Below are 20742 nucleotides of genomic sequence, written 5' to 3'. Positions count from 1 at the left end.
CAGTTGTGCACTGACTAGTCCAAGTGACATTACCACCATGTCACCACCTCCCTCACGTTTGTTCCTTCTGCTTGATCTTCTTCATCCTCACCCAAGCTTTTTTCCCTCTCCTCTCCCTCCCCTTCTTCCCCTGCTCCTCTCTCCTTCCCTCCATCTCTTCCCTCCCTCCCCTCCCAGCCCAAGAGGCGACAGTGACTGAACACAGTTATACGTCAGGGTGCAAGACCAGGAGATGGGAGGGCAACTCCGGCATGTCCAGTGCTTCAAGGGCGGGGGCAGTTTGCCTGGTTAGACCCCGCCAAACACTTGGATCACAGCGTTAGTCCCGAGTAACAGCCAGTCCCAGTGGACAGCAGACTGATTCGGGACTGACCCGTTGCAATAACAACCCCCCACCCCCTCCCCCAACGACACCCGGCGTTAAATCCACAATTCCTTTTGGTTACAAACGCATTGAGGGGGAAAAGCAAGCGAAAGCTAACCGGCGAAGACAAATTCAAAAGATGCATGAGGTCTTAACTCGACAGAACGGGGGGATGGGGGGGGAAACAAGACAGGTTAGTTTTTAATCGCGGGTTGCAATTGCAATCTGTTAATTCCCATTGCAAAATCGATGCCCCCCCCCCCAGCAGACTAACCTTTCCCGGGAAAATCCGGCACAAATTTGAGTGGTCCGATCTGACGGAGCTGAAAAGCGGTCCTCACTTCGTGACAACTCGGATTCATCAGGTGGACCCCGGTCAGGCCACCGAGTAGCAGCGACAGAGGCAGAACCCACTGCAGACGTCTCATTCTGAATTCCATACCGGCAGGTATATACTCACACACACACACACCACACTTTGCTCCCCCCTCCCACCCACTCCCCCCCCCCCACACACTCTCTCTCTCTGAATCAAAGAAACAACAAAAAAAAAGAAATCGTGTTTGTTTTTCTCTCTCACTTGCAAACTTTTTTTCTCTCTCTCTTTCAGAAGTTCAGTGGCTCATGCCTGGTATCTCCTGAGTTGCACACACTCTGTATATCTATGTGTGTGTGTGTGTGTGTTTCTGTGGAGCTCTCGCTGCTTCCCCCCTGTGTTGGACCGGGAGACGCTGAGGCTGGAGTTCAGTTTGCCTCTACCTTGTCCCCCACAGCTTGGGAAATCGGCCTCTTTGCTGCTGCTGCTGCTGTTGCTGCTTCTCCCATTGGCTCGCTATTCTTAGCCCTGACCCCTCTGAGTGAAACCTCCTTGAACGCACCGCCGCTGCTGCCCCCGAAGAAACGCCTCATTCTCCAGCCGCTTCCACTTGCCAGCCTTTTTTCTGAAACACCGGCTGACTTTGATAACTTGGGCTCCAAGTGTGAGAGCCAGGTCTTCCCCCCCACCCACCGCCTTGGCTCTGCATCAGACCGGGAACTCTATTTCAATTCGATTTAGTTGTAATCCTTCAGGGAAGGAAATCTGCCATCCTCACCTGGTCCGGCCTGACATGTGACTCCAGACTCACAGCAATGAGGTTGACTCTCTCAAATGGCCCGATCAGTTCAAGGGCATAGAGGGATCCACAATAAATACCAACCAGACGGCGACCACTCCTCCACCCCTCCCCTATCCCACCAGCGAGTAAATAACATTTAAAACATTGAAGGGCGGCACAGTGGCTAGCACTGGTGCCTCACAGCGCCAGGGACCCGGGTTCGATCCCACCCTCGGGCGACTGTGCACATTCCCCCTGTGTCTGCATGGGTTTCCTTTGGGTGCTCCAGTTTCTTCCTACAGTCCAAAGATGCGTGGATTAGGAAGATTGCTAAATCACCCATGGTGTCCAGGAATGTGCAGGCTAGGTGGACTAGCCTTGGGAAATGCAGGGATTGGGTGGGATGCTCTTCCGTGGGTTAGTGCAGACCCGATGGGCCGAATGGCCTGCTTCCAGGCTGCAGGGATTCTATGAATGAATCCGGAGTATAATGCTAGCCTTGGGACGGCTGGCCTTAAAAGTATCATCAGCTGGCATTGGTTCACTTCAGGGAAATCTGACTCCATTATCGTACTTGAGTCTCTGACCCAGGACAATGTGGTTGACTCCTAATGGTCCTGAAATGACCCAAATGGCAAAAATGTAATGAAAACTCTGAAAGGTTTACACCAGAACTGAGAGGTTCTACCTGTCAGGAAGAGTGTGCACGCTGCGGCAGTCCCTTCTCTGGAAAAGGGAAAGATGACTCAATCATCTTGATGGGTTCTTGAAGATTATGATATGGTTCGATAAGTACAAGACAGCAAAAATGATAAGGGACACTTCTTTATACAGAAAGAGGTGAGTATGTGGAATTGCTACCACAAGGAGTGGTTGAGGCAAGTGATAATGATGTTTAAAAGGAGCATCTGAATAAATAGATCAGGGAGACAGTGTGAGGGAATCAAGTTGGAGGAGGCTGGTGTGGAATAAACATTCAGTACCTAGATTGACATAATGGCATCCAATGAAATGTTTATGATCTATATACTGATGTAATCTAATTGTCTCTTTGTCTCTAGTTGTCATAGCCCTGCATATCTCTTGCAATCTATCTGCCTAGCTGTCTTTCTGTCTATCTATCTATCTATCTATCTATCTATCTATCTATCTAACTATCTATTTATCGATGTCAGTCTGTCTATCTATCTATCTGCCTGTCTATCTATCTATCCATCTATCTGTCTGTCTGTCTATCTATCTGTCAGTCTGCCTATCTATCTATATCTATCTATCTATCTATCTATCTGTCTGTCTACCTATCTATCTCTCTGTCTATTTCTTGTGTATTTATCAGTCTGGCCATATCTATATTCAGGTACATACTGTATTCTCTGTCTGCATGTCTGCTCTGCTTCACAGACCTTTGAGTTAGTGATAACATTCCTCCCTCTGTGTCAGAGGGTGCAGAGTTTGAAGCCCAGTCTAGACCGTGCACTAAACGAGGGCTGGAGCTTCAGCTCAAATCTCCAGCCTGAGATCAGGCAAGGTGCCTGTGCCCCTCTTTGTGCTCTGTAAGATTTGTGCATGTCTGTATAAACCCCTCCCATCACATAGAACAAACATAAATATTGGCTGGTATAAAGGTGTCCAACAGCTTGTCGGTCTGACGATTGCCCTGTCTGTTAGCCTGCAAGGTCAGAAAACAGCAACAGCTCCAGGTGGAATCAGGCACAGCAGAATGAATTCAGTATCTGTGCACTGCCTGTGGTCTGAGGGCTCACTGAAGGCGATAAAAAAGCCAAAGAAAGTGACCAACAAAAATGCAATCAATGCAAAGCAAACCCCAAAATCGTAGCTTCGATACTCCCACCATCTGTGGGTGACTAATCTGGCCACAACTCTCGCAATTTGGTCCCTGGACGCATAGGGGAATCCTGCCCCCTAAAGCAAGTGGCGACTTTCATTATACATGAGGATCAGCTCACTGTGCACGACCCTTCCCAGTTTTCAGGAATTCTGCAGTGCAGAACATTTCAATCATGGCTTAGCTATTTATATAAACATTGCAACTGTCTCATTCGTCTACATATATATTTGTTCCTTTTTAAAAGTGCCCTTTTCTGATCATTCCTGAACAGAATTGATACCCAGCTGCATATGAGTGAAGAAGACCCTGAGAGGAACACTGATAGGATAATGTCTTGTGGTGATTCTCTGAAGCTGCTTTGGATGTTCTTCTATGTGCATGGTGCTATATTAATGCAAGCCATTGTGAATTTTTTTTCAACCCTGCCTGACAATCTCACTGAAAGCTGTCTTCTGGATTTTGCCTGCATAAGGGAAATGGAATGTTGCTGTTTATTGCAAGGGGAACAGAGTATAAAAGTAGAGGAGTTTTACTACAGCTGTCCAGGCTATTGGTTGAAACCACATCTAGAGTTTACAGTTTTGATCTCCTTATTTGAAAAAAAGGATGTAATTGTGTTAGAAGCAGTTCAGGGAAAGGTCACATGAGTCATTCCTGGGATTCGGAGCTTTATGAAGAAAGGTTAGACAGGTTAGGATTATGCACACTGGAGCTTAGAAGAATGAGAGAAGATCTTATTGAAAGATATAACATCCTGAGGGGACATGATCAAAAAGATACCACATACTTGTGGGGGAGACTGGAACCAGGGAAACAGCTTAAAAACAATAGTTTTCCCAGTTAAGGCAGAGATAGGAAGAATTTTATTTCTCTCAAAGGGCCATTGCTCTGCAAGGGAGTCTGGGTCATTGGTGAGCTCGGTTTTTGATGAATCAGTGTTACCAGGGCAGCAATGGGGAGTTAGTGAGAGGGGAAGTGGAGAATATTCACAGATGGAAATTGAGATTCGGCTCACAATCGGATTAGCCATAATCGTATAGAATGATGGAGAACACTTAAAGAGTCTACTCCTGTTCCTAAGCCCTGTGTTCCCAAGCCGTTAATCTGAGAAGAAACTTTATTTTGTTTGAGGCAAAGGTGATATTTGTGGCCTGCAATTCCTTCATTGGTGCATCTGAGTCTCATTCACATTTCATTTGGAAACAAAATCAGAATTTGGTGGTGAAACTCAGCAGGTCTGGCAGCATCTGTGGAGAGAAAGCAGAATTAAAGTTTTGGGTCCAGTGACCCTTCCTCAGACGAGACTCGAAATGTTAACTCTGCTTTCCCTCCACAGATGTTGCCAGGCCTACTGAGTTTCTCCAGCGATTTCTGTTTCTGATTTCCAGCGTCCGTGGTTCTTTGGCTTTTCACATTTTATTTGTATCCGCAACAATCGCTTAACGTTTTAATGTTCCTAAGGGTGACCCTGGACAAAAGGTTAAAATAACACTGCCAGGGAGCATGTTCAATTCATAGACAGTCACAGCACTGAAGGATGGCATTCAGCCCATCTGTTGTCTGCAACAGTCAACAAGTATCCAACTACATGACTCCTGTTCTCCAGCTCTTAGCCAATAGTACTGGGGGCTATGGCAACGTAAGTAATATCCAAATACAGCAAACTTTGTTTTAACAGGCTCTTCATGAACCGTGACTCTCAATAAACCAGCAAAAGTTATGAACCATAGAATCTGTAGAGTATGGAAGCAGGCCCTTCGGCCCGACAAGTCCTGACTGACTCTCCAAAGAGTAACCCACCCAGATCCAGTCCCCTACCCTATTATCCTATATTTACCCCTAATTAATCCCTTATATAGCTCAAATCCTGCAAAGTTCACTGTATTACAGCTTTTAATTTATTTACCACAATTAATTGCTGTTCAATTGAACGGCCACAAAAAAATCAGCAGCTGATTCAAGTTTGAGTCAATTTCTCTTCAAATACTGTGATGTCCAAGTAGTCAGTTGAAGGCGTGAGTGGGAAGGTTTTCTGCCGGTAAGTTTTATTTAAAGTAAAGTTACTTTCTTATTTAAGTGATTCATACTGTAAGTAAAGTATAACAGTGATATGTATAGCCCCTGTATCATGTTTCTATTAATTAGTGCGTGTTTTTACATTGATTATGTGGATTGCTTCATTATTCAGAATATTTGATCAACCAGTACACGTCTGGTTCCATAAGTGCCAAATCATAAAAAAATTACTGTAAGTGTTATGAAAGTTTCTGTCTCAACTGCTCTTGCAGGTAGTAATTTCCAGACTCCCTCGGCCTTTGAAAAACATTTCTCCCCCTCTCCTCTTCGTTTTCCACCTCCTATTTTAAATCTATGCCCTTTGGTTATTGACCAGTCAACGAATTGGAAATGTTCCATTCTAGCCAGCTTATCTACACCCTTCCAGAATCTTATACACCACTATCAAGTCCCCTCCCAATCTTACTGCTTCCAGGAAAACAACCCTAGCCTATGCAGTTCCTCACAGCTGAGTCCCTCAAGCACCAGCAGTATCCTGGTAAATCTGTTCTGTGTCCTCTTTAGTGCAAATCACATCCTTTCTATAATGCGATGACCAGAACGCCACACAGTACTCCAGTTGTAATCTAACCAATGTTTCATACAATTTCAGCATAAACTCATAGCTTTTGTGTTCTATGCCTTTGCTAGTAAGTATCCTATATGCCTCTTTAACCACCTTGGCCACTTGCTCTGCTATCTTCAGGGATCTGATGATATGCACGTCAGGTCCCTTTAGTCTTCAGTTCTTTCCATGGGCCTGCCATTTATAGTGTAATCCCTTACATTGTTAGCTCTCTTCAAGTGTATTACCTCACACTTGTCTGGGTTGAATTCCATTTGCCACTGCTTTGCCCACCTGACCAATCCATTGATATTCTCCTGTGGTTTACACCTGCCATCCTCACTATTTCCCACCTCACCTATTTCCATGGCAACTGCGACCCTCTTGAACATTCCCCCTCATTTAAGTCCAAATCATTAATGTACAACACAAAGAGCAAGGGCCCCAGCACCAGGACCTGTGGAACTCCACTGGGAACACACTTCCAGTTACAGAAACATTCCTCTCCCATCAAACTCTGCTTCCGACTGCTCAACAAATTTCAGATCCAATGTGCCATTTTGCCTTGGATCCCATGGGCACCTACTTTCTTCACCAGTCTGCCAATAAGGCACCTTATCAAAAGCTCTGCTGAAGTCCACGTCAACCATATCAAATGTGTTATCCTCGTCAGCATTCCTGATTACCCTCTCACTGTTGTTTATTGATGTGCGGGGAGATGGAGACAAAGGTGGTGATGGTAGTGAGGCATAGTGTTGTGGGGGAGGGGGATAAATTGGCAACAAAGTAAGCATTGTGGTCATAAAGTCATAGAGATATACAGCACTGAAACAGACCCTTCGGCCCAACTTGTCCATGCCGAGCAGATATCCTAATTAATCTAGTCCTATTTACCAGCAATTGGCCCATCCCCCTCCAAACCTTTCCTGTTCATATACCCATTCAAATGCCTTTTAAATATTGTAATTGTACCAGCCTCCACCACTTCCTCTGGCAGCTCATTCCATACACGTACCACCCTCTGCGTGAAAATGTTGCCCTTTGGGTCCCTTATATATCTTTCCCCTCTCACCCGAAACCTATGCCCTCTAGCTGTGGACTCCCCCACTCCTGGGAAAAGACTTTGGCTATTCACCCTATCCAAGCCCCTCATGATTTCAGTCAATGCTCATGCATTAGCTGGCAATGGGAGCCCTGCATTCTTGTACCATCTTGACTTTGGGCTCCAAACTGTCATAGAGTAGGGAGACAGGCAAAGTCACAACTTTTCACCTCCATGCATGGGGCATTTAAAAGTAAGCTTGATACATTTTTAAATTTCAAATTTATAATTTATTCATTAAATATATCTTATATACATAGTCACAAATGCTGCTAGGTTCTGTACAGTAGCATAAGAAGGACTCAAATAAACATTGGAGTTTGACTTTATCCAAAGAAACCAAAGACATCTCTTACTTGAACCAGACAATATTTACATGCATTTGAGGCAGGAGGAGGGTCCAATAACTGAATGGATCCCCATGTAACTTCAGCAGAAAGATCTCAGTCGGTGTTCTTTCCCCACTGCACCTTGGTGCACAGCTGCCCCAAGCTTTAATGTGTCCCTCAGCACCTAGTCCCAGACCTTGGAATGTGCCAGTCTGCAACACTTGGTCAGGGTCAACTCCTTGTTCTGGAAGGACACCTAGATGAATGCGTGAGGGAGAAAGCAGTTATTGTTACACAAAGTGAAATGGTAAGAGGTTCATGTGGAGCGTAGCACTCGCCCCACAGTTGGGCTGAATGGCCTTATTCCATGCTACAGATTCAGTGCAGCAAGAGTCATAATTCAGGGAAAATGCAGGCTCCAATCTCAATGCTCACCTTCACCTGTACCTGACTCATCCACTCTGCTCTCGGTACTGTGCTGGGAGGAGGAGTGGAAAAGATTCAGTTTAGAATGGGCAGTACCTGTATCACTGACCTGCTCATCTATTATTCAAGAGGAGACAGCAGTCTGAGCATGGGTAGGCTAGTCTCGGAGTTGCCAGGTAGCTTAGACACTGACATGGCAACTGTGTTTCAAGACTTTTATAGTCACCCAATGCCACTCATTCTTGTGTTATCATTTTGTCACATGGTTTAATATGTACATGTGGCTTTTCACGCTGCACTGTCAATGATTGGGAATCACATTAAGTCACTAGTGGTACTGTTATGTTAAAGAGTATAGAACCACCAAAACTGAACACCTACTCAGGAACTCCCCCCAGAGGGCACACTCTATCCCTGCCTCTTCACCTGAAACCCGCTGGAAAACAGAATGGCCATTAAAAGCATTGAGTTTGATACGTTACAAAACACTTCTTGATTTTTTTACTTAAAACAGGACTCCAGGAATGGCGAACAGATGTGAAGTGTTTTTGATTCTGTTAAAGTTACTGACTTTGCAACACAAATCTCAGTGTCAATACAAACCACCTGGAAGCCACGTTATTCAGGATTACTCCTAACTTAACGTTTTTATGTTTACTTCACAGTGTTTATTCCCTCGTTACTTTTCAGATCTGTGCTCCGATCCTCTCTTCCCAAACATCCAAACCGTCCACCCACTCTTCCACCACCTACCCCACCACACCACCCCCCCCCACCCCCCGCCCACCTCCTCCTTCTGGAGAGCTGCCAAGCAACCGTAGATGTGTTGTTTGTGAGCTAACCACTAGGGGGAAGAAGGATTGGATGTCCTCAATCAGATGCTTTCCTTCCACTTCTGACAGGAGTGAACTATACTCACACTTATTTCATGTAATCCACCCATAGTGACCAATGACTGCCAATTAATTGCGCGCACATTCCTCATGCATATTCAAAACTGCCCATGCTGCCACCCTTTCATAGCATCGTACTATAAAAAGAGGCCACTTAGTTCACTATGCTTGGGGTCCCAATTCATTGCTTTCTCCTCGTAGCCCTGGAAATCTTAGCCCCACAATTTACATCCTTTTGAAAGTTGCTACTGCTTGTGTGCTATCAACAGAATGCCAGGCATTGAATTCTAGTTCAGAAACCCACACTGTAAAGATAGATAAACTCTATTTCTCTCCTGAGTCGCAAGTCATTATAAAATCTTTGCCATCTACTTACTAACTGTCCTGATGCTCGAAGCTGTTTCTATCAAAACCATCACCAATGTGCCCGTCCTTGCCTTGCAACCAATTGGAAACTAATAGACTCTTCATTTTCTGATTGGTTGATGCCTGATTTTCAGCCATTTTTATCCCCCTGTGTGATATTTTTGTAGGAGAAAGTGAGGACTGCAGATGCTGGAGATCAGAGTCAAAAAGTGTGGTGCTGGAAAAGCACAACTGGCCAGGAAACATCTGAGGAGCAGAGAGTTGACGTTTCGAGCATAAGCTCTTCATAACCAATCTTCATCCATATTGGCACAATGGTCATGAAGGCACTGCAACACTTCTACTTCCACAGGAGGCTAAGGAAATTCGACATGTTCAGAAAGACTCTTACAAACTTTTATAGATACACCACTGAAAGCATCCTATCTGCTTGGTATAGCAACAGCTTCCTCCAAGATCACAAGAAACTACAGAGTTGTGAATACAGCCTAGTCCATCATGCAAACCAGCCACCCATCCATTGACTCCATCTATACTTCCTGTTGCCTCTGGAAAGCAGTCAATATAATCAAAGACCAGTCCAGCCCCAATTATACTCTCTTCCACCCACTTCCATCAAGCAGAAGATATGAAAGTTTGTATACATGTAAAAACAGATTCAAGAACACCTTCTTTCCTGCTGTTATAGAGTCACAGAGTCATACAGAACAGAAACAGACCCTTCCGTCCAACCAGTGCATGCTGAATATTATCCCAAACTAAACTAGTCCCACCTCCCTGGTCCAGGCCCATATCCCTCCAAGCCCTTCCTATTCATGTACTTAACTTTTAAACATTGTGATGGCACCCATATCCCCCGCTTCCTCAGAAAGTTCATTCCACATGCAAACCACCTTCTGTAAAACAAATGCCTCCTGTGTCTTTTTAAAACTCTCTGCTCTCACCTGAAAAATGTGTTCCCTCATCTTGAAATCCTCCGTCCAAGGGAAAAGATAACTACAATTAACTCTATATGTACCCCTCATTATTTTAGAAACTTCTGTCAGGTTTTTGAATGGATCTCTTTAATGTTAATGTTAATCTCTCTCTCTTCACCTTCTTGGTAGCTGTGACATTGTGTCCTGCACTCTGTTCTGTTACCCTGATGTACGTGTATAGTATGATCGACTGTCTATGAAGTATGTAAAACAACACCTTTTGCAGTACCTCAGTACACAAGACAATAATAAATCAAATCAATAAACAAAAGCATATTTTTTATAAAGGTAGCTTTTTATTGCACAATAATTCCAATTCTTCCCCCTCCAATCTGCCTATTTGTTAGTGACAGTGTCCTACGTATAAATTTTCAATTCCTGGATACCTTAGCAGCCCTTGGAGAGTTGACCACTCTATAATAGGCTTCAGTACATAAATGCAGTTTCTATACAGACCGAGATTGTTCAGACATTGGTCTGTTTCTGAGCTGAGTCCTCCAACAGACAGGTCGGATTTAGGAGGAAGATCGATCAGCTTTCCAACTCCGTTCCCTAAGCAATGACTGGATCTTGAGGCAGAGCAGGGTAGGAAGGTCTTCCTGTCCCTTCCTTTGGCGCAGCCTCGAGAGGAAGGTTTGAAATGGCAAAGTTCGCATTCCTTTATGAGCAGTTTTTGGATACCAAACCAAAAGATACCAAACCAAAACACAGCAGTATTTAGAACTCAGGCCTAGAACTGATTTGTCCTAGGCCTGTTGCAGACTGGAGTTCACTGTGTAAGCCCAAGGTCGACCCAACACTGGAGCTCAGCTCTCATCCACATTGGATCAGAGAGTTACAGAGAGCAGGCAGTTCATTGACAAAGACAAGTCCAATCTCCGGCTGGCTTTTTTTTTAGCACCAGCTTGTATCCCAGGAGAGGGAAAATAAGCAATTGATAGGTGAAGAAAACACAGGCAAGGATGGGCAAGATTAGACAGAGGTAAACAACGAATTGGGGTTAGGAGCCGAGGGGTGAAGTAACCAGGCTGCTGGGAACAGGGAGAGGGAGAAGTGGTGCTATGTGACTGGGAGAGAGTTACATTGTACACCATAGAGACAGATGGTGCCACACTCAAAGGGTTAACTTCCAGCAGTTTCTGCTAATCTTCAGAAACCATATTTGGTTTCCACACTCGCTTGGGTCTTTCAGTTGTCCACTAAATATCATTCTGGATGTGTCAGATCGGTTTCATTACTGGGCTCATTTTTACTATGGTTTGTTCCAGCAGCAGGTCAGATGTGGGTGTTGTTGAGTTTACCAATGGATTGTGCTGCATGCAAAAATGGGTACAGTACGGGGTAAGGTTCAGGACTGGAGTGCTTTCACCATCAGAAGAATGGAAAGCTGCATTTTGGTTAGGCATCAGGTAGAATATGTGGGTTTAGTTGGAATGCAGTTGTGGATAAAGTTCAGGAATGAAAACACTCTTAAATGGGCAGAGTTCTGGAATTGATTGAGACCAGCAATGGGGAAAGTCATTATCTTATTTGCTATTTCAGATTTGATAATGCGATTAAGGAGTTCTAATCCAACCAAGCAATAGTAATGGATGGAAGTAAGTGTTGGAAAGTGCTCGGTAATGGATAGACCAAGATGAATCAGATTAATAATAGGACAGGTAAGTTTTGGATGCATTTCAGTAATGGTGAGCACTGTATGGAGCTCCACAACTGATACCATTGGTAGATTGTATAATGTTCTCTGGCGGTTAGAGATGGGTTGCGTTGTTTTGAATAATCAGTAGAGAATGTATTGGATTGAGCTCATGAATGCATTGAGTCATAATTGTATTGTAATCAATGCTGGATGGTATAATTATTGAGTAATGTTGCATTTGTAATAGATGTTGGGAAGCATTGTAATGGTATTCGGTTCAATACTGAGTAGTGTTGAGGTTGGATCAGGTTCTTTATTGGGTTCTATGGATTGGAGGATTGGGTTGAGTAATGGTTATGTGAATTCAGCGTTGGAGGTATTGCAGAATGGATTGGGTTAGGTATTGAGTTCTATTGAGGGTTAAAGAAAATCAGTATTAGTTAGTTGTTGTTGAATTGGGTGCAGTAATATATGCTATTGCACTTTATTCCATCATATACTCTATGCAATTGCTTTTCAAATTATTTTTGTAGCTGTAATTGCACTTTCAGAGCGTAATGAGTTTGAGCCTCTTGGGCTCTGTGTTCATTTGTACCATTTGGCATCTTTTCTTTGTGTTTAGTTTCTGAGGAATCAGTCACCTATGGTTCCTTTCTTTATGTCTCACCCGAACAGCTCCACAATCCTGAATGTTTTAACAGTGCTTTGTGCTGTTTGCCATAAGTCCTATCTCTGTGTTGACAGCAAACTTTGAAATGGAGCTACTGATGTGCAAGTTCAAATTACGTACAAGGAGAAAGCAATGAAGCCAGTCCTAATCATTGCAATAATTCACTTCAAACAAATCCCTTAGTTGACTAACAACAAGGTGTGACTGCTTCACCTACTCTAGCACTGACACAGGCCTCTGCTGAAAACTCTCTACTGGTTGGAGTCGTACCTGGTACATAAGAACATGGTTGCGGTTTTTGGAAGTCAGTCATCTCCACTCCAGGACATCTCTGCAGGAGTTCCTCAGCGTACTTTCCTCGGCCCAACTATCTTTATTTGCTTCATCAATCACCTTCTCTCCATCATAAGGTGGGGATATTTGCTGATGACTGCACAATGGTCTGCACCACTTGCAACTCCTTAGATATTGAAGCAGTCCATGTCCAAATGCAGAAAGACACGGACAATATCCAGATTTGGGCTGACAAGTGGCCTCATCTTCCACTTCGGAATACTTCAACCCCAGGGCATCAATGTGGACTTCACCAGTTTCCTCATTTCCCCTCCCCCCACCTTACCCCAGTTCCAACCTTCCAGCTCAGCACCATACTCATGACCTGTCCCCCCTGTCAATCTTCCTTCCTACCTATCCGCTCCACCCACCTATCCAACCTATCACCTTCACCCCCACCTCCATCCACCTATTGCATCCTCAGCTACCTTCTCCCCAGCCCCACCCCTCCTCCCATTTACCTCTCCACCCTGGAGGCTCCCTGCCTCATTCCTCATGAAGGGCTTTAACCAATTTCCTGATCCTCAGATGCTGCCTGACCTGCTGTGCTTTTCCAGCACCACTCTAATGTTGACTCTGATCTCCAGCATCTGTAGTCCTCACTTTTGCCTAAGTTACAAATAACACATGTGCCACACAATTATCAGGCAATCACAGTTTTCAACAATAAAGAACCTAATCTTTGACATTCAATGGCATGGCCATCAATGTAATATCCATCGTCAATGTCTTGGGGGCTTACCATTGACCAGAAACTAAACTGGACTCACAATATAAATACAGTGGTTACTAGATCACAGGTTAGGAATACTGCAGCAAGTAACTCACCTCCTGACTCCCCAAAGCCTGTCCACCATCGACAAGGCACAAGCCAGGAGTGTGACGGAATACTCCTCACTTGCCCAGATGGGTACAACACTCAAGATGTTTGACACCATCTCGGGCAAAGAAACCAGCTTAATTTGCACCCTATTCAATGCCTTACAAATTCACTCCCTCCATTACTGATGCACAGTGGCAGCGGTGTGTACTATCCACAGGATGTACTGGAGAAAATATCTGGGGCCTTCTAGAAGGACAAGGGCAGCAGATGCATGGGAACACCCACCAGCTACAAGTTTCCCTATAAGCCTCTCACCACCTTGACCTGGAAAGACAGCGGGATTCCCCACTTGCAGGTCTGCTTTACGCAAATTCATTTACTGACACATACATATTGTACACCAATTTAATATTCTCACATTTTAAACAGAAAATCCCAACAAAATCTTAATGGTGTTTAAGTGTACAATGCAGATGCACGGTCTGAGATGTTTGCTGTTTGTCTAAATCACCAACGGTGACCTTCTCCTGGGTTAATCTCCTTCCCTAACAACGCCGTGTGTCTACCTATCCCCTGACGATTGCTGCAGTTTGAGAGGTATATTCACCACTGTCGTGATTGTAATGAGGTCAGCCAGGTGGACCTCATAGGATATGAGTTCCCTGATTGGACGAGATTAATAGGCCCACTCAGGGAGCCCTGGCTGACAGATATAAACAGGAGTGTCAGAGGTTCTGTTCACTCTCACAGCTGGCTCTGAGGGAGCTGGATCAGTGTCAAGGACTCTCTACAGGTAAATAAAGAGTGACTTGGTGATGGGATACCTACTTTTATGAAGTTATTTCAACTACCGCACTCTCCAGGGCAATTAAGGCTGGGGACAATGAATGATGATCTATTCAGTGGTGCCTTCATGTTGTGAGCTAATACAAAGATAATTACTTCAACATCCTCAGTCTTGATAGGCCCTTGGTTGCCTTCTGTTTCTGATTTGCAATTTCTATCTTCCGCTGTGTTACAAAGTTATAGAACTTGCCAGCTTAATGTCCTTTCTGATGGTAATAGCTACTGTGAGTGACTTACAAATAACTCCACAAGTATTTTCTAGTCCTTGCTCTGCCCACACCAATTCCACCATCTTGGTCAATATCCTTTCTCATGACTATGATTATTGCCATCCCTTATTATCCGGAGGTATTCTGCCTCCTTTTTCATTCTGTTACTCTTTTTCGATGTTATGTGCCTTGGAATATTTATTTCCCACCTTTGGTCACCTTGCAACCATGTCTTTCTTTGTGCACTCGTTCCAGTACGTGACTATGAATGCTTCACATGTTTATATAAAAGGCATTTAATTTCATTTTTTTTTTCCTGACTATTCTTTGGATGGATCTTATTCACTGCTAATATTAGTGTGAAATGCTCTGTCCTTGTTTAATGCTGCTTGTCATAAACCATTCCACTGCTCTGAGGCTTTGACTTTTCACTTTCCATTGTTAAATTTCCTTTTCCCATCATCTTAACCCCAACCTCTTACATTGAGTTTAATTGCCTTCCTTTGTTGACCTCTCCAAATGCATCCATCTCTGTCTTATTATCTAGTCAGGTCTGGTTTAGATGTGTAAGACCAAATAGAACTAAGGAATGTTAATTAAGGGATATTTGGATGATCATTTGATTGGCTGTACATGGAGAACGTGTCATTAGGATTGTTGGAGCTTGTGAAATGTGATAGAAATGAAAGTAGAATAGTATATGCCTGAACTCTGTCAAACCATCCATTAAGCTCAGGTGTTTAACACTCTGGGTTGATGTGTGTTTGTCACCTTCTGACTAGCCTCTTGCTATTTTCCTGATGTTTCTAGCTTTCTTTCTTATCAACCACACAACATTTTTGCCTCTTCTGCAAAGTTTTGTGTCAGGTCACCTATATTTATAAATTGGGGAAGCAGGCCATTCGGCCCATTGGGTTCACAATGATCCTCCAAAAGGTATCCTATCCAGACCCAACCACACCCCTACCCTCTCCCTATAACCCTGTATTTCCCCATGGCTAGCCCACCTAGCCTGCACATCCCTGAACACTATGGGCAATTTAGGAAGGCCAATCCACCTAACCTGCACGTTTGGACTGTGGGAGGAAACCAGAACACCCGGAGGAAACCCATGCAGGCAAAGGGAGAATGTACAAACTCCACACAGACGGCAGAGGATAGAATCGAACCTGGGTCCCTGGTGCTATGAGGCAGAAATGCTAGCCACTGAGCTACCCAAGTCCATACGATTGATGTGTACCATAAACCTGGGTGCATCAGGTACAATACTCCACTGGAGAGAAACTCACTTCATTCCCAGCAGATTGGCTCATACACCTCAGCTGATACTTCCACAGATGTAGCCTGCCTACTGAGAGCTGATTGTTCCCTTATCCGATAATGTGATCCCTCTTCTTTACCATCTCCTCTGATAAAGCCTGTGCACAGGAGCATTGAGCTGCTATTTCTGAAGCCCTAACTCAGTAGGAGCTGTATTCTCATTATCAAGATCACCTCTCTACATCCCTAGCTCCTCTGTCTTCTTCACTTCACTCTGTGTGCAATGAAACATGAAGGGTCACTCCCAGAACAGCTCCTTCCTTGCCTGTGTTCCAGCCTTTGTGTGCTCTATGCCCAGCTTTACCAGTTTTCTACTTTCCATTTCCAGCTTTGACTCCCTATTCTGAATCGGAGTGCCAGCCCCCGCCCCTATGTTTTAAGCCATGCCCAGCAGCCAATGTCCCCGCCATCATACTAGCCCAGATTGCACATCTCCTTATAAACTGTTCCAGGAACCTAAGCCGTCCATCTTTGTGACTACCTTTAACGTTCTGCATTTTAATTTCCTTTCAAGCCTCCTAAAGTCAGTTTTGGGATGTGCTTCTATTGGTATGAACCACATCCTCTGGCTGTTCACCCTCAGGATGTACTGCAACCATCCAGTGAGGTCCTTGAGCCTGGCACCAGCGATGTACCACACCAACCTGGATTCAGGTCTATGGCTGCAGAAGTGCCCATCTGTTTCACAAACTCTCGGATCTCATATCATTCTGACTTCTGCTGCACCACCCATTAACCTCCAAGGTCAGCCTGCCGCAGAGCAGTCCCTCACTCCATCTGCACCCCCCCCCCTCAACCAAAGGCTTGACCAACAGTCTTCCGAACTGAGCCCCGGAGAGAGTCAGAGTTATTAAGTGGGGATCTGCTGAGCCTAAACTGACCCACCTCGACTGTCTGACAATCTATCACCACGCTCTCTCGCTGCCTCTGCACCTTTAAGCTGCAGGGTGACCATATCCAGCTGCCCGCAATACCTCTCCCTCTCTCGGATTGTCCCCAGCTACTGTCACCATTGACCACACTCCAGAATATTGCCTTTAGGTCTAGGGCAGTTATGCCAAACTGAGCACTTTGTGTCAATTTCCATGTCTTCAGTGACCCACCCTCTCACATTGGGCAGAAGATACAAAAGTTTGGAAACATGTACCAACAGATTCAAGAGCAGCTTCTTCCCCACTGTGAATGGACCTCTCATTTATCAGAGTTGATCTTTTTCTGTACCTCCTCTGTAGCCGTAATACTATATTCTGCATTCTATTCTATTGTCCTGGCATACTGACATGAGGTATGACTTGTCTGGACAGCACACAAAACAATACTTTTCACTGTACCTTGGTACATGTGACAACAATAAACCAAACCAAATGAAGAATGATTGAGAGCAGGCCATTTGGACAGATTCAATTTGTCCCTTTTTTTTTGAGCCCTGGGTAATTGTGCACATTTACCGGGGAGCTGACAGCTTTACACCTGAACTGGAACAGGCTAGCTAGGAACGTGACAGGTTTGGGAGCACACACACCTTCACACCCACAGCCTGAAAACAACCAAGTCTGTTTTCGGTCTGATTTCCTATCACCCACCCTCCGGCCCACCATGACCTCCACACTGCACACCAATAAAAACAGAGACAACAGGGAAAAGTGAATGCCAGAGAACAGCAGAAAGAACCAAACCTTCCTCTGCAACCACACACAATAAAGGTAGGCTCTCCCTAGTCCTCACCTATCACCCAACCAGTCTCTGCATCCAATGCATCATCCTTAAATGCTTCTGCCAACTCCAACTAGACCCTACCACCAAATACCATCTTCCCCTTCCCAAACCCCTCTCTGCCTTCCGCAAAGACGGTTTGACAGTCCTTGGTTTGTGCCACTCTCCCTACCAACCCCCCCCCGCCAAGTACTTTCCCCTGCAACCGGAAAGGATGCAAAACCTGCCAGTACAGCACCCCCGTCACCTCCATCCAGGTGAGACAGAGGTTCACCTGCCTCTCCTCCAACCTAGTTTACTGCATCAGGTGCTCCTGGTGTGGTCTACTCTACAAGGGGAGACCAAATGTAAACATAGGGAATGTTTCACCGAGTGTCTCAGCCGGGCCCACAGGGGCCGACAGGACCTTCTAGTCACCGCCCATTTTAATTCCCCTTCTCACTTCCTTTCCGACATGACCATCCTTGACCTCCTGCATTGCCACAACGAACCAAACTGCAAACTGGAGGAACAACACCTCAGCCCAGAGGACTCAACATTGAGTTCTCCAATTTCAGATTACCTCCCTCCCCATGCCCCTGACTCTATTCCCAGCCCCTTTCCACTGACCATCCCTTCCTTCCAGCCACCAACCGAATTCATTCCTCCCATCAATCAACCAGGTCATATTCTCAACTTGTGTTCACCTATCTCTACCTCACCACCCAGCCCTCTTCCCACCCAAAACCCTCCCCACCTTTATCTGCAGCTCCCCCTACACCCACTCCCACTCCTGAAGAAGGGTTACCCCCCCCCCGAGACATTGACTCTTCCAGCTCCAACTACTGCCTGACTTGCAGTGTTCTTCCAGCCTCCTGCCTGTCTGAATCAGAAAGAAATTAACAGCAGCCAGTGAGATTGAATGAAATGAAGGTTCATATGGGGTGAGCGAAAGATAGAGTGGGAGCGTGGAGTGAGTGTGAGAAAAGAAAACTATGACAGAGGAGGAGGTGACAGAGACAAACAGACCAATAGAGAGAAAAGAACCCTAAAATAGACAGGATTAATGCAGAGACAGAGGAGGATTTGAATTAAAAAATCAAAATGGATGAAGGAAAATGGAATGAGGGAATATGTGCATTAATTTTGGTTAAGACCATTTAATCTCATCATAGAACATAGAACATAGAACATAGAAGAATACAGCGCAGTACAGGCCCTTCGGCCCTCGATGTTGCGCCGATCAAAGCCCACCTAACCTACACTAACCCACTATCCTCCATATACCTTTCCAATGCCCGCTTAAATTCCCATAAAGAGGGAGAGTCCACCACTGCTACTGGCAGGGCATTCCATGAACTTACGACTCGCTGAGTGAAGAACCTACCCCTAACATCAGTCCTATATCTACCCCCCCCTTAATTTAAAGCTATGCCCCCTTAAATTATTACACACCAATGTGTGGTCTCCCTTCATTTGATGAATTGGAAGATACGATGTCTGAACCACTACTGACTCCATGACTGCCACAGTCCATTCTGTGTGCTTTGCTGCCATCTGGTGTTCATAATACTCATTGCAACAGCATGGAAAATTGCCCTGGCATGCCTGGAGCATCCATCAACTTGTCGCTCTTTGTTTTCTTATGTTTTCACATTTTAACTCGGTGCTAAATCTGTCTCTTCCGTTTACAATCGCTTCCTCATCCAGCAAACCTCTGCCGCTGAAATCGTTTCCTAATCCTATTTCCACCCTGGATCATTGTCCTTTCTACAACATTCAGATGCCAGGCTTTCAGCAGCTAGAAGAAGTGGTTTCTCACCCAATTGTGAGTTGAGTTCTTTATCACATACAAACAGGTGGAACTCACTGACAAGCAGAAGTGAAGACAGTCACGATACTTACCACGTGCTGTTGTCACTCAGCCTGACTCCGAGCTTCTTCCAAAGTTCTCAAGAGCTATGAGCACGGCTCTGCCAAACAGAGCTGATCATTACAAACAGGGCATTCTTCCACGATAGGAAAACACTGATCTGCCTCACTGTATACCACAGTGCCACACAGAATGCTGACAATGCTTTCAGGTCGAGCCACTGCTGAAATATAAGCACGGCAGTAACCAAGTTGCTCACAGTGAACTCCCATAAACAGTGGCATAATAACAAGTGGCAACCTGATGGTTGAGATGCAAACAGGACATTGCTGCTTTTCCAGACAGTGCAGCTCTGAATAATGGGGCATTTCTAACAGGTTAGCCCAATGAACAATGACAGGGTTAAGCGATTCCACGCAAACAACAGATTAAATATAGGTTCTGCGATCCTACCAGGGAGAAGACTTTGTCTATTTACCCTATCCATGCCCCTCATGATTTTATAAACCTCTATAAGGTCACCCCTCAGTCTCTGACATTCCAGGAAAAACAGCCCCAGCCTATTCAGCCTCTCCTAATAGCTCAAATCCTCCAACCCTGGTAACATCCTTGTAAGTCTTTTCTGAACCTTTTGAAGTTTCACAACATCTTTCCGATAGGAGGGAGACCAGAATTGCACACATTATTGCAACAGTGGCCTGACCAAGGTCCTGTACAGCACCAGAAGAATGATGTTGAACAATGGGGGATCCCAGTAGTTCAAAACAAAAGACAACCATCTTCAACCCGAACTGCCGCGTGGATGATCCATCTCGGCCTCCTACTGCAGCCCTCAGCATCACACACAAGCTTCAACTCCCTCAATTCACCCCATATCATATCTTGCATTGACTGAAAGTATTGGATACTGAAAAAACAACGGGCCCTGAGAGTAACTTAGTTCTTTTACCAAAGACTTGTGTTCTTGAACTTGCTCTGTACCTTACCATGATCACTGGCAGATACCTGACAATGTGGAAAATTGCCCAGGTAAAAATCCAACCTGACCAATTACCACCCCATCAGTCTCCTCTCTGCCATCAGTAAAGTGACGGAAGGTGTTACCAACAGCGTTATCGAGTGGCACCTGCTCAGTAATAACCTGCTCAGTGACGCCCAGTTTGGGGTCCCCCCAGGGCCACTCAGCTCCTGACCTCATTACAGCCTTGGTACAAACATGGACAAAGGAGCTGAATTCCAGGGGTGAGGTGAGAGTGATAGCTGTTGACATCAAGGCTGTTATTTGACTGCGTGTAGCATCAAGGAGCCCAAGCT

At 45.0% G+C, this 20742-nt stretch overlaps 1 protein-coding gene and 1 long non-coding RNA gene across 2 annotated transcripts in view; both read right to left on the bottom strand.

The window, feature by feature from the left end:
- Window positions 1–855, bottom strand: part of LOC140478441 (glypican-5-like) — a 446519-nt gene extending 445664 nt beyond the window's left edge. The window contains exon 1 of the mRNA XM_072571705.1: window positions 639–855. Within this exon, the coding sequence (XP_072427806.1) occupies window positions 639–804 (166 nt within the window). The 5' untranslated portion in view covers window positions 805–855. The remainder of the gene's footprint in view (window positions 1–638) is intronic.
- A 6436-nt stretch (window positions 856–7291) lies between these two features.
- The window catches only part of LOC140479121 (uncharacterized), a 106850-nt gene continuing 93399 nt past the window's right edge, over window positions 7292–20742 (bottom strand). The window contains exon 4 of the long non-coding RNA XR_011960945.1: window positions 7292–7617. This is a non-coding gene — a long non-coding RNA (uncharacterized lncRNA). The remainder of the gene's footprint in view (window positions 7618–20742) is intronic.

Source organism: Chiloscyllium punctatum, chromosome 6 (genome assembly GCF_047496795.1).
Source record: "Chiloscyllium punctatum isolate Juve2018m chromosome 6, sChiPun1.3, whole genome shotgun sequence".
Classification (NCBI taxonomy): Eukaryota; Metazoa; Chordata; class Chondrichthyes; order Orectolobiformes; family Hemiscylliidae; genus Chiloscyllium; species Chiloscyllium punctatum.
This window is presented reverse-complemented; position numbering and strand designations above follow the sequence as displayed.